Consider the following 14,642-nt stretch of genomic DNA (forward strand, 5'->3'; position numbering starts at 1 on the left):
TTAGTTTTCTTTCATTTCTTCTTCCTCTCTCTCAAAAACCCCACTCACACTTAAAAATCAGATTTTTTTCAATTGATATAACACTCACAACTTAATTTAGCCAATCATTAAAATTATTAAGTCATAATCCTTAGCCGTAATTAAATAAGGGTAATTATGTCATTATCAAAAACGATAGATAAGGGGTGGTGGTGCTTTTTTTTTAGTGACCCTATTTTGACATCATTCAGTATGCCTAAAAAAAAAACTCAATATGCCTCAAAACAGGTTTCTTTATGAGATTACTCTCTAACTGACGACCCGGTACTAGAAAAAGGCTTTGGATTTGGATTTGGCATAGGAATAGGCCTGAGATGTTGATGAAGAGAGAGAGAGATTGGGTTTGAAGCTTTAGCCAACGAAAGAGAGAGGGATTTGAAAGTTAGGTTTTTTTTCTTCCCCTTAGCGATTAAGAGAGAGAGAGATTTGGGGGTTAGGGTTCTTCTGTTAGATTAAGAGATAAAGAGATTGGGGGATTGGAGTTCTTCTGGTGGCTGCTATTGAGAGAGAGAGAAAGAGATTTGGGGTTCTTCTGTTAGGTGGTGATTAAGATAGAAAGAGATGGCGGCAAGAGCGATCGCGAAAAATATTTATGTGAATCCTCAAGCATTATCGATGATTCGTCGTGTTTTTCTATCCCCTGGAATAGATAGAACACGGTCTTGCTCTGAAATGGTTAAAGCAACTGTTAAAACTTCGTCTGCAGAAGATGAATCCAAAACAATAAAAGATAATGTTAATAAGGTAAAAGCAGTGGTTTATGATGATGTGTGGAAAACAAAAATTGTTGAAGAGATTGAGGAAACTGGTTTGAAATTGCTCCAACTGCTCCGAAAGTTACGTGATGAAGAAGATGAGATGTTTATTGACTCAAACGATAAAGTGGTTAATTATATGAAACCCATATATAAGCTGTGGAGTAAAAAGATTGAAGAGGAGGAGCGGAAACTTCTACAAGAGGGATGGACACATTTGAGAGATTCATTACTTGGTACACCAGGATTGGAAACATGTCATATTCGATCACTATTATCTATCCAGCACCACATTGGGTCAGGAGGAGAAGGAATTGTTAAATTTGCAACTGCTTCGCCTCACACAGGGTTAATTGATGTTAGGAGATTAGCATTACAACGTCCAGGTCCGTATGGATTACCAAGACAAGTAGTCATGGGTGTGGTATGTATTACCACCAAGGATGCATTTCTCTTGTATAATCCTACCACTGGTGCTGCATCACCTTGGATTGAAACTACCACCACTCGGAAAGGAAAAGCTAGGCGCCAAGTTGAGTCCATCGCTTTAGGATTTGATCACCAATTTGTGGGAAGTCGTCATAAAGTCATATGCATATCAAGATATGTGAAGAAAAGATCTGCTCCTCCTGATCCAAAAGATGATTTTCTGGTTGTGGAGGTTTTGACTGTTCGGGATCGTATATGGGATATTGGTGAACATGAATGGAGAGAATTGGAGTTTACCCCACGTTCTTTCGTTGTGGGAGATAAGTTTGTTTTTCTAGATGGTCCTCTCTATATGGATGGTAGGATATATTGGCAATGTCGTTATCAGAGATTACATGAATCTATTCTTGAATTTGATATTGAAAGGGAACAGTTCATTCATATTCCCATTTCTAAATTTGTAGTTCAAGAGTTCATTGATTCTTCAAAACACATGTGGTCAATGCTGATGGAAGTCGATGGGAAAGTAGCTATATTAAAGAGTACATCAGACGAGGAAACTTCTTCGTTATGGATATGTTATCATTCACCATGTGGCGAAGTCAAATGGTCGAAAGAGAAGATCCCAGTACCTTATGCTTATGTTGTATCTCCAGGTTTTTCCATTGAAGCTCTTAGAAGGAAAGATCTCATCTTCATACGCTCACGTCGTCGTATTTCCTACTATAATCGAAAGACAAAGGTATCACTGTCCCTAAAGATTCCGACTTCGCCCATCCATGACCACTTTGATTGCGGAAGGATGACACAATTCTAGGTTTCACTCCAAGCTGTTGTCAATCTGCTCTGCCGGATAAATGAGGTCTTTCCTTTATTTTATTTCAATTTTTACTCTGAGTTATCTAGTCATTCAGGTTCCATCCTGTCGTAATAAATGTTAATTTATGATCAACTTTTACTTTGGATTTCAGATTTGTGATTATAAAATTTTACATGATAGATGGATATTGGTTTGCCTTTCTCTACATGATAACGATTGAATGTTTAGGAAGTAATTACAAGAGCTCTCTTTGTTGGGTTGTGATTCCTTACATACCTGTAGGTAACGTAGTTTTTCATTTAAACCGATTTATATATTTTTGACATTTCCTAGAGTTGATATTTTGGCTCATGCATTGATGCTAAAAGGAGCCCTGAATATGGTGATGTTACCGGCCATGGATGATTCAATTAGAGCATTGTGTAAGATGGCAAAGAACAATGTCCTATGCTTTCTCTTACTGTTCATGTGAACCGCAATGTAAACCATATATAGTTATTCATATATCACTCTTCTGCTTATTGTGGAACTACTGGGGCTTTCACTTTGATTCGTTTTGTTATTTGATCTTCTCGTAGCCAGCTACACCTACCACTTTGGGAAAAGAAATGACAATTTTTGCTGCTAGATTAAGCCAACAAAGACATCATCTATCCAAAATTGCTTTTCTGGGAAAGTTTGCTGGTGCTACTGGAAATTACAACGCGCATCTTGTCGCATACCCCGAGCTAATCTGGGCTCGAGTTGCTGAGGAGTTTGTAACAGCTCTAGAATTAAGTTTTAACCCCTTTTCTGATGATATATTCTTTTTACTTTCATTGATATACTCTGGTCTTGTTCTTGTTCAAAACATCACATGTGCCGTATTTATCTTTACCAATTTCGCATCATTTGATTTGTTTTACTTGTAACAATTGATGATTCACGTTCATGTCATGCTCATGTAAGTTGTTTAATGTGGTATGTGTTTGGAGAAGATGAAGCTAATAGTTATGCAACTGAATTAGGGTGTTTGATAGTCTCATGATTATATGGCAGAACTGTTCAATGCAATGAAATAGTTCAATGCTATATTGATGGACTTCAACAAGGATGTATGGGGCTACGTATTCCTCCTTTCTGACCTTGCATGCAGATTACAAAGGCTGGTGAGGTTGGATCTTCTACTATGCCTCATAAGGTGAATCCAACATATTTCGAGAACATTAAGGGTAACCATGGACTGGCCAATGATGTATTATCTCACCTGAGCGCAAATTTGGCTATTTCACCCTGGCAGGTAATGAGGATCTTTATTTTCTTCAGGTAGTCCCTTTGCTTTAGATGTCCGTACACCAACTGTATATCTTAAACTTTAAAGAATAATGGTCATTCTGATTATGTATGATATACATTATCAAACGCAATTTTGCATATTGATACTGCAGTTGCCTTATAGTTTTTATATATTGTTCTCTGTGTTCTCTATTTCTATGTTTCTGATCACTACCTACTTTAGGATTTGTGGTTATTGGTGAATCTTCTCCGCATGTAGAGACTATTACTTTTAAGTGTAAGTATATTTCTCTATGTCTCCTTGGTTCTTACCTGTTCCCATTTTTAGGTAAATGAAGCTCGCCTAAGAGAAGATGTGGATCAATGCTGGGAAGTTCTCACTGAGCCAATACAGACTGTAAGCATCTCAAACCTTTTTGTGTTAGAATTTCAGATTATGAGATAGAGGGACTAATACAGTGAAGCAACTTAATTGTACTACCTCCATTTCAGGAGAAGTGATACTTTCGCCTTTTCATTTTTGCCTAAAAGTAGGCCAAATTGAAGAAGTGAAAGTATCTCTTTTTTTCTTTTTTATTTTTGAAAGCATTTTCCAAATCCTATATGTTTACATCAAGTCGTTGCAGTTTTCTATGTGCCTAGACCATTTTTCTAAAACTCCATGAATTTGTCTTTCTCCTTATCAGGTGATGCGAAGATATGGTGTTCCTGAGCCCTATGAGAAGCTGAAGGAACTAACCAGAGACAAAGGGATCTCTAAAGCTAGTATCAGAGAATTCATTTTAGGTTTGGAGATACCCGCAGACGCAAAAGCTAATCTTTTGGAACTTACACCTCACGCCTACATAGGCCAAGCGACCAATGTAGCCAAGGATGTAATCAGTTTGTTGACGTAGTGAATGGTGTTCATGCCTTGTACTTAATTACAGTTTTGCTCTAATGTTGAGACATTGTTAAATGTATATAAGCATGAGAGATGAGCAAGACCTAATATTATCCTCAAATTTTGAAGAAATTACTGTCGGATGCATTATATATGTTGGATAGAAGATGAACTTAGAAGAATCAATTAACCATTTTCAAGAATTTGATCATCTAGAAATTAGGGAGATTGTGACTAGTCTATCTAGAGACACTGAAAACAATAAGTTTGGGGATGATTATAACTTTCCTAGTGCCTTACCTTTAACTCTCAGAAAGTCCCCTCACTTAGGACTGGATATCTGTGCCTCAACCATTTTACAAGATTATCTTCATACACTTTTTCCTGAACGATGAACCTAGTTGTGTCCATAAAAAAGTTCAGTTGTTAGAAATCCATCCTCTGGTTGATGTGGTTAACTCAGGCTATCATACCACGGTTGAAGTTTTTTTCCCACCCAAAACTTTTCTTCCAATTGTGTGAACATATGAGTTTCAGATGTGTCAGTTATTAAGTTTTGAGGCTAAACCTAATTACTTTAAGAAACTAGAATCGACACATTAGTTTAAGGAAGACCACCACTCTGATTGTGGTCAGCTGTGTGAGTCAAATTTGATTGACTTAGAGGATCCCCAATTATTCAGGTTATTGTTATGTGCTTCTAAGTTTTTAGTTGAATATTTCCAGACTTTACAACTCGATCTTCAGGATCATGCTTTTGAGGAAATCCAACTGATGAAAACTTTTTATCTAGACCCTTTTATAGAGCCTGAACCCGAACCACAACTAGATGTAGTTGTCTTAAAGAAAAAAACAAATAAGGGTGTATCAAATATCTTCTTGGTATGTTTTAGTTTTATCTTCTTTTGGGTAACACTTTTTGATCCAGATGACCCACAATTATTTCGGCTACTCCTATATGATTCTATGAGGTGACTAATTCTTCCAATATCTGACTGAAGACTTTAAACTTAGCACTTCTTTGGAGGGATCCTATGCTTAAGCGTCGACACGATAATATCTTTCCTATTTCCTTTCCTTCAAGTGGTAACAGTTTCTCCTTGTTGATGTTTTTTAATCTTTAGAACATTAAGGACAATGTTAGATTTAAGTTTGGGGGTAAGAGAGAAACTTCTAGTGTCACATAGTATCCGGTTAGATAAGTTTACATGTTGTTTCTCACCGAAAAGATAGAAATTCGAATTGCTAGGGATAACATTCTAGTGAGACATTAGAGAAAAAAACATTATTGAGAAATCATAGACACTCAGGAGAGAGAATCTACCTTTTAGAGGGTAATCGTGATGGGCTTAACCATCCATGATGGGAAGAAAATTAGGCCAGAAGTAAATTCCAGAAAGACAAAGTAACCTCACAATGTAATCTTAGTTACTGGATTACGACTCTCTCTTAGTAGAAACTTATCATCATCAACAAGCGAAGCGACATCAAAATGTATGAAGAAAATTGAAGACGTTTAAGGTTTATAAGCAACAATAGAAAGAAAAGCAAAATTCAAAATCAAAGTTGAAGTTGAAGACTTAGTTACAAGAAGTTACAAGAGCAAAGAAAATCAAATGATGTAAGTTGTTGAAGTTCATGATACCAAGACATTACAAATTGCGAAGATTCAAGTGCTAAAGTCCTTCTCTCTTGGTCATATAAACATTAATTTTGTGACAAAAAAATAATAAAATAATAAATATGTATACCTATATATATTTATATATATATTTAAATTTTGTTGTTAGATTTTTGTTCAATAAGGCCATAGGGAAGTAGAAATCTATAAAAGAAGTTTCAAGCAAGAAATTGAGGATAAGAGTTAATTTTCAAGGTTCTACGAGGTTCGAGAGTTTATCATCAACAGTTGAAGCCGAAGAAGACGTTGTTTCTACCGAGCACTATGAGAAAGTCGAAGAGAGATGCATATTGATGCGTGTCGTTAATGCAACAAATTAATATATATATTTCCCACTAATTAACTGGTAATATAGCGGTAATAAGAGATCGTTCCCACAGAGAGCTGTGTAATTGATAGGTTATTTGATCAGCAAAATAAAGTAAATAACAAAGGGGGGTTTTGGTTTAAAGATAAATATAAAGACAATAAGATGAAAGGGATGATCAAGGAATCCTTCGCCGTTACCAAGCGATAACTGGATTAATATACTTATCTATCTTTCGTATGAACCTTTCATCACCAACCGTAGAATAACAGCTAGATCAGTGTTATCCCCAAAACTCCTTCAATCACTGGATACGGAAGTTCTCGACTACCATATTCTTTCCAACGAACCACCAAGTAGTAGATCACTCAAGGTGTAATCCAATTGAACACCTTAAGCTTCGTGAATTTAGGTTGATCCCAGTAGTTTAACTCTTAGATCAAGGTTTACTTGATGGTGTTGTCTTCACACACGATTGCTCCACAGAATCCCTCTGTAAGGTCTCGTAATTTCTACTTGTGTAGAGAGTTAATCGACAATGACTTATCTCATAACTTCTACTAGCAATAGAACAATCAATAGACTAATCTAGCGTTCACTCCAAATCAATCTAAGAATCACTCATAAACACTAGATATAGTAAAGACAAACGATGATGATAAAAACTCTCAATAGATTTGTATTATTAATAAAGCTTCACGCTTAGAACATTAAATTCATCCTTAATCAACAAAGGATTTAGCTACTCATATTACAAAGAAGATGAATAATAGTGGTTCCTCCCTAAAGGGGTAAACCCTAGGTTTTGATATAGAACTTGTGATATGAGATTCAATGGTAGATTATATTTTACATTACCTAATACCTTTTTATAGGTTTACATTGCTTGGTCTCCAAGTATTTAGTTAGGTTTAGGAATCCGACCCGAAAACACGAACTAACGACTCCAAACGTGCCCTTAGGCCTTCCAAGGTGTGAATACACGTTTCCCATTTTCTAAGTGCGCGAATTGATGAGTGCCAAATATGGTATATATTTGCACATTTTTATTGGCATTTAACTCATCATTTGTGCACTAACGCTCCATTTTATCCCATATTCTGTGTTTTCGTTGTTTTCAAGAATAAATACTTTTCTCAATTAATTTTGCATTTTTAGGTACTAAATAAAGCCTGGTTAATTCACGGAGCGAAAAGAGCAAAGAAACGGCAAAGACTCCCGCAGAAAGGCAGCGAAGAATGATGTTTGTAAGAGCCGGATCAACTAGAAGTGGGCTTGAAGAGGAAGAATTGTCCTTAAAGAAGATATGGGATTGGCATACCCAAGACCCAAAACCCTTACCGAAATCCATTTCCAATATCCATACCCATTTCCATGAGAGCCGTCAGATTGGATCCATCACATCATCCAACGTTCGCCTCATCACCGAGCATCAAATCTTGAAGCTCTTGTCAAACATCATAGTACCTAACTCCAATCTAAGCCGTCAGAATTGTTGTATCACGCATCCAATGGTCGCTGCAAGCTTGTTCCATCTTAGCCGTTCGATTCAATCCAGATGTGATCATCCAACGTATCATCTTTGTTGGACATCGAATTTGCTACACCCGCTCAACACCCTAGCACCAAATATCTTCTCCCAAAACCATTGACTTCTCCTCTTATTCCCAAATTTCTCCTTCTTCCCCGACCAACAGACCTGCAACACCATTCTTTCCCTTCTTCTCGAGCTTCATCATCACTACCTTCACCCGACACCACAGCAGACTAACCCTAAACCCTAGACTCTCTCTAGCTTTGTTTTAGCTTCTCGCAAAGACGCTACAACCAAGAAAGAGAGAACTAGGGTTTGTAGCAGAGGCGATGTAAGAGACAATTGGAGCAGGAGGAGTAGCAGAGAAGGGAGACAAGACATGGGTCGAGGGGGAGACAACAAAAGCAGAGACGGGTGAGCTTTAATTTTAATTTTCAATGTAAACCCTAATTTGGGAATTTTGGGGGAAACTGTTAAGAACCCTAATTTTGGGTATATATAGAAGATGGTATTTTGTGTGTGTGGGAATGTCCGGGCTAGCCGGAGCACCAAGCTCTTAGTGTTCTGTAATTTTACTATTTCATCTGTTTCATCCAGTAGTATAATTTGATCATGTTTTAGTTCACTAAGTTAAGGTTGAGATGAAACCATAGCTTTGTACTATGTTATTTATGTTGTTTGTTTGATTCTTGAATGCTTAAATTGTTCTAGAAAAATTTCAATCTTGGTTTGTCACATTTTGCTCTCACAGTGCATGCCATGCATGCATTGTAGTTAGGATAAAACTATGTGATTATACCACAACTCATGCCTTAGAGACTGTTATGAATCCTCTGATTAGTTGTGCTTTAGTTAGACAGTTAGTGCTTATGATTGATATCTTAGTTGTGACTGATTCATCCACTGGTGAAACACCTTAGGTAAAAGGGAAGACTAGAATCTTCACCCTTACTTGCTATAAGGACAAGAATGATGTTATCAGTTGAGTTCATAGTGTAGGTCAATGGTGGATTCGACTGCCCTAGCATCATATTTATATGCTTGTTAGATTACTTTTGTTTTCGTTTTTTTTTTATCTCTGTTACTACCATCATATCCGTCGTATCGACAAAACAAAACCCCCTTTTGTGCTACTCTTGTTTCGAATTAGTTGTAGTTAAAACCATAGTTTCAAATCTACATCCACCTTGTCCCTGTGGATCGACCTGTGCTTGCCCTGTGTTACATTGTGACACTGTGCACTTGCAGTTAGACATGGTCGTAGGCTTATTTCAAGTCCTACCAAGTTTTTGGCGTCGCTGCCGGGGACTTAGCTGTTGTGTGGTTGAAGCTTTGTGTATCTTGCTTTGCTGTTTTCTGTTTTCCTTGTTGTTCATCTTAGTTTTTCTTTACTTACATCTTAGTTAACTTACTGTGCATTTACTGTAAGCATATTTGTTGTTTTTCCTGTAACTGCATTTTAGTTTCTCATCTGTAGCTGCACCTGCATCTCACATTCTTAGCTGCATAGTCTTGTAGTTTTGCATCACTTGTTGATAAAAATCCTTGAGTCTTCCTACAAGGAGAAGTTGGTGCTCTGACAATCCTTGTTTTTCACTTACAGGTACCACTGGTGCTCTGTTGTGAGCTGATTGAAGACTTTGAAGCTGCTGGGCTGGGCTTGTCACCAAGCTGTTGTTGCTGGTGAAGCTAGGACTGTTGGTGCTGCCCCTCTGCTGCTGGGTTTCTACTTCTCTTCTGTTAGGCTGTGCAATGTGAAACAAGAGAACAAAGCCCAACTGGGCTGCTGTTTGTGGAGTGGAAGACTGAACAAAGCCCAACTGGGCTGTGCAACAAACAAAAAGGGGTAAAAATCCCAACTGGGTTTCCCTCCAAACAAGTAAGCCTAACCCATTAGCAAAGCCCAACTGGGCCTTCTTTACTGTCTGTTGGGCTTGTATTTTTGAAATTTTGGGCTTCTAATTAAGTGTCTCTGGGCTTGGCTCAAGCTTCAAAAGTTAAAAAAATTTCAAACCAACTTCCAACCCAACAATTGGGTCTGTTCAAAACTTCCTTTTGGGATGCACAATTCTCCCACCAATGTGGGCTTGCTCCTAACAACAAAACCAAAATTTTCTCCCAACTCTAAACCAAATTCTTGCTCCACCAATGTGGGCTTGCTCCCAATTTTAAAACCAAAGTTTTTCTCCCAATATTAAAAACCAAATTTTTCGTTTTATCTCCCAATTAAAACCAAAAGTTTTCTCTCATTCAAAAACCAAAATTTTTCTCCCTCTTTTTAACCAAAAATCCCAAATAGGCTTTACCTTTAAAGCCTAAAAAACCAAAATTTTGAAACCCATAACTGAAAAGTGTGGGCCTTATTTCTCTTTTTGAATTGTGTGATTGTTTGATAAACATAACATGTCTGGATTTTGGTCTGCCACTGGGAATAAATCTATTAGAGAAGCTTACGGGCAAGATTCACCTTATGAGCCTCCCACATACCATGATGTCAATAGTTATAGGGATTATTATTATGGACCTTCTGTAGGTCATGAACCTCAATATGCAAACCCTAATGACTATTCACACATGTATCATCCACCATTGAGTGAAAATGAACATCTAGACAATATTCAACTCACACATTCATCACTTGTGAATCAGTTAGAGGCTCGGATCACTGCTTTAGAAATGCAAACGCATGAGAAATCTGTAGCATCTAGTTCACATAGACGACCTGAAATCTATGCATGTACCTTATGTGGTGGTTTAGACCACCCTGATAAATATTTCTATATTTTGCATGATTATAGGAAATTTAGAGAATCCCATGAAAATACAAATTATGAAATGCCCACAAATTGTGAGGCTGGTAGTCATTGGGACCATAATCAATCCTTTGAGGGTTGCGATCAATCTTTTATAAACCCTAATGACCATGCACACATGTACCATTCACCACAATTTGAACATGAAGAATTTTGTACTCCCATGAATTTAGACTCCACCACAGAAGCTTTCAGACTCAGTGAGCAAAACTTTGCTAGATCTACATCACGAATTCAGGCATATTTACATCAGATTTTGCTTCACCTACAAAAGGAGGAAATTCATGAGGAAATGTATGTTGTCCCTAATGAAGTGTCTAGTCCCATTCATGTAAATGATGTTGAATATGAACCTAATTTAGAGGAACATGAATCGACTAATGACACCACCACTGTTAATGAGGACCAATATGCATGTTACCATGATGCTGATTATGAAGATTATGATGATAATGATGTTATGTTAGAAGAACATGAAAATATTGTGGAACCTTTTGGTTCAATAATATATGGCTTCTCGCCCTCGACCTTCATGAATGTTGTTTCTTCTAATACTCATAGCAAATCATATGATTTTGATATTGATATGGTACTCGTACAATTGTTCTTCGAAGATGAGCATGACATAGGAATAGTTGAATCTTCTGTAGACACTAATGTTAATATGCACGAAAACAAATTTGATGTGTCTGATTCCTTGCCTAAGTCACAAAATGTTATTTCTTCCGATGTTGATTTGAGTACTACGGACAATCATGATACCGATTTAGGTCTTGATGTTTTGTTCGATGAATGTGAGCATGATTTACCAATTTCTGATTTAGGGGAAGTATGTGTTGGTACTATTGATCTTATCCATGAAAATAACTTAGAAGTACCAACTTTCTTACCTAAAGCGCATATTGAGATTATTCCACCCAACCTAGATTTGGTTTGTAACAAAACTTTTAAACCAACTTTTATGAAAATTCCCAACCTAGGATTGGAATTGTGTGCCTCCCAAGTACTTTTGGACTATTTTGCATCAAAATACAATACTTTTAAGGAGCCACAATTGGAATACATTTCTTTGCCCATCCCGCAAAAAGTCCATTTTGAGTTAGACCTGGTGAATCCCGAACCCCTAAAATTGCTAGATTTTGTGCTTAAAAATAAATCTTTTGAAAAATATAGTTTGGGGGTGATTCATCTGGTTTTTCACTCTCACTCGCATTTCAATCCAACTATAGTTGTTTGAAACTGTCTATGTTTCAACACTTTGTCTTTTGGGTTGATCCTCAACTCTTTAGACTGTATGTATATAGTGAATTGTTTGTATATAATCTGGTAGGTAATGTTTAGTGGAATCATATGTTTCTTGTATATATTGTGCTAACCCAATGTGAATTCAGTTGAGTTACTGTTGGGTTTTTCCTTGAATAATGGAGTTCAAAACTTGCTTTCGCCAATATCCGATAATCTCTTTCCTTTTTCTACACTTAGCATCGTTCTCATGGTATGTGTTATAATCATGTTTATCTTTTGAAACATTGAGGACAATGTTTAGTTTAGGTTTGGGGGTGAAAAGTAGATACTATGATATCATGCTATAATTGAAAACATAACTCTTTCCTTTTGAAAAAAAAAAAAATTAAAAAATCAAAATTAAAAAATTAAAAAATTTGAAAAAAAAAACATAAAAATGGAGCTCATTTACCTTGAAATGTTGACTCTTGTGCATGTATGTAAACATAAGGATTCTTAGTCTAGATATTTAGGCACCCTAATTCTAGCACAATTCACATAGTGATAAGAAACTTGCACGCGCACGATCTACCAATACATGTATAGCCTCATCCTTGAGGTGTTCTATTGGAAGTCACGATTTCCAATCACTTTAGAATACTGAACGAAACTTGACTAGCTTGTTCTTTGGTTGGTTGGGTGGAGGTTACATTAAGAAAGACAACCATCGAATTTAACTTGGTGCATCAAAAAGGGCTACCTCTTGCAAAGTGTCATGTAATTTTTTGTTTCTTTTTGCTTATGTATCAAAAGAGTTACCATGTTGCAAATAATTTTTTTCAAAATAAATAAATAAAAAATCAAGTATTTATCAATTCCATCCTCTCTTGTTCCAAAAATAAAAGAGAGTAGTCAATGTAAATAAGAGTCATGTAAAGAGTCATCTTTTGTGTTTTTGTGTTATAGCAAGGAAGGGTGTATGCCATTGATGTACAACGCGAGTAATTGTGAATTACCTCCAACTCATTCACAATTCTCGTAAAGTCCGGACAGCTAGCTAGATTTCGACCTCGGTTCTTAGCCTGAGAAACTATCTCTTGGTGATTAGTAGTCATAACATCCGATATTTCTTTACACATGTGTAGATACACTTTACACTCTTATCACATGTCTTTATTTGTTATCAGTGCTAGGATTGTGCCTTTGATAGCTAGATTGAGATCTCCATTTTGCTGTGAGCTTCTACTGTCTTGCACATGTCACATTTCATGGAATCTGAGCTTATATTTTGTCCTAGAACTTTGAAGGTACGTTCTAAGCAAACCTTCACGAGACTTCAACTCTTCCACTAGGGACACTTAGTGGTTTAAAAGTCTTATTGCATTCGCTAAATGCAATCGAGAGACCAGCGACAATGGTATAGGTAGGATTTCTTTAGTTTTGTTTTACTTGAGGACAAGTAAAATTCAGGTTTGGGGGTATTTGCTGAGTGCCAAATATTGTATATATTTGCACCTTTTTATTGGCATTTAACTCATCATTTGTGCACTAACGCTCCATTTTATCCCATATTCCGTGTTTTCGTTGTTTTCAAGAATAAATACTTTTCTCAATTAATTTTGCATTTTTAGGTACTAAATAAAGCCTGGTTAACTCATGGAGCGAAAAGAGCAAAGAAACGGCAAAGACTCCCGCAGAAAAGCAGCGAAGAATGATGTTTGCAAGAGCCGGATCAACTAGAAGTGGGCTTGAAGAGGAAGAATTGTCCTTAAAGAAGATATGGGCTTGGCATACCCAAGGCCCAAAACCCTTACCCAAATCCATTTCCAATATCCATACCCATTTCCATGAGAGCCGTCAGATTGGATCCATCACATCATCCAACGTTCGCCTCATCACCGAGCATCAAATCTTGAAGCTCCTGTCAAACATCATAGTACCTAACTCCAATCTAAGCCGTCAGAATTGTTGTATCACGCATCCAATGGTCGCTTCAAGCTTGTTCCTCTTAGCCGTTTGATTCAATCCATATGTGATCATCCAACGTATCATCTTCGTTGGACATCGAATTTGCTACACCCGCTCAACACCCTAGCACCAAATATCTTCTCCCAAAACCATCGGCTTCTCCTCTTCTTCCCAAATTTCTCCTTCTTCCCCGACCAACAGACCTGCAACACCATTCTTCCCCTTCTTCTCGAGCTTCACCATCACTACCTTCACCCGACACCACAACAGACTAACCCTAAACCCTAGACTCTCTCTAGCTTAGTTTTAGCTTCTCGCAAAGACACTACAACCAAGAAAGAGAGAACTAGGATTTGTAGCAGAGGCGATGTACGAGACAATTGGAGCAGAAGGAGTAGCAGAGAAGGAAGACAAGACATGGGTCGAGGGGGAGACAAAAAAAGTAGAGACAGGTGAGCTTTAATTTTAATTTTCAATGTAAACCCTAATTTGGGAATTTTCGGGGAAACTGTTAAGAACCCTAATTTTGGGTATAAATAGAAGATGGTATTGTGTGTGTGTGGGCATGCCCGGGATAGCCGGAGCACCAAGCTCTTAGTGTTCTGTAATTTTACTATTTCATCTGTTTCATCCAGTAGTATAATTTGATCATGTTTTAGTTCACTAAGCTAAGGTTGAGATGAAACCATAGCTTTGTACTATGTTATTTGTGTTGTTTGTGTGATTCTTGAATGCTTAAATTGTTCTAGAAAAATTTCAATCTTGGTTTGTCACATTGTGCTCTCACAGTGCATGCCATGTATGCATTGTAGTTAGGATAAAACTATGTGATTATACCACAACTCATGCCTTAGAGACTGTTATGAATCCTCTGACTAGTTGTGCTTTAGTTAGACAGTTAGTTCTTAGGATTG

General features: G+C 37.1%; 1 protein-coding gene across 5 annotated transcripts; it reads left to right on the forward strand.

Moving 5' to 3' along the window:
• The first annotated feature begins 330 nt into the window (after positions 1-330).
• Positions 331-4,384, forward strand: LOC113356256 (adenylosuccinate lyase-like). 5 transcript variants are annotated; one of them, XM_026599346.1, is made up of 4 exons: positions 331-2,085; positions 3,082-3,322; positions 3,647-3,715; positions 4,005-4,384. In XM_026599346.1, exons 2-4 carry the CDS (start codon positions 3,173-3,175, stop codon positions 4,212-4,214), a joined length of 429 nt encoding a protein of 142 aa, XP_026455131.1. In that variant the 5' UTR covers positions 331-2,085; positions 3,082-3,172; the 3' UTR covers positions 4,215-4,384. The 5 variants fall into 5 exon arrangements, 2 of the variants coding, with proteins under 2 accessions (XP_026455131.1, XP_026455130.1); XR_003362905.1 differs by having other exon boundaries at positions 332-2,085; positions 2,195-3,322; positions 4,005-4,056; XR_003362906.1 differs by having other exon boundaries at positions 332-2,085; positions 2,622-3,322; positions 4,005-4,056.
• The last annotated feature ends 10,258 nt before the right edge of the window (positions 4,385-14,642 follow it).

This window comes from Papaver somniferum, chromosome 3 (genome assembly GCF_003573695.1).
Source record: "Papaver somniferum cultivar HN1 chromosome 3, ASM357369v1, whole genome shotgun sequence".
Lineage (NCBI taxonomy): Eukaryota > Viridiplantae > Streptophyta > Magnoliopsida > Ranunculales > Papaveraceae > Papaver > Papaver somniferum.

Excerpts from the sequence above, each read along its gene's own strand:
- LOC113356256 (XM_026599345.1), top strand. The coding sequence starts at position 601 with ATGGCGGCAAGAGCGATCGCGAAAAATATTTATGTGAATCCTCAAGCA. Across the intron at positions 1,583-1,687 it reads TGGTCCTCTCTATATGGATG|TTCAAGAGTTCATTGATTCT; the intron begins GTAGGATATATT and ends CTAAATTTGTAG.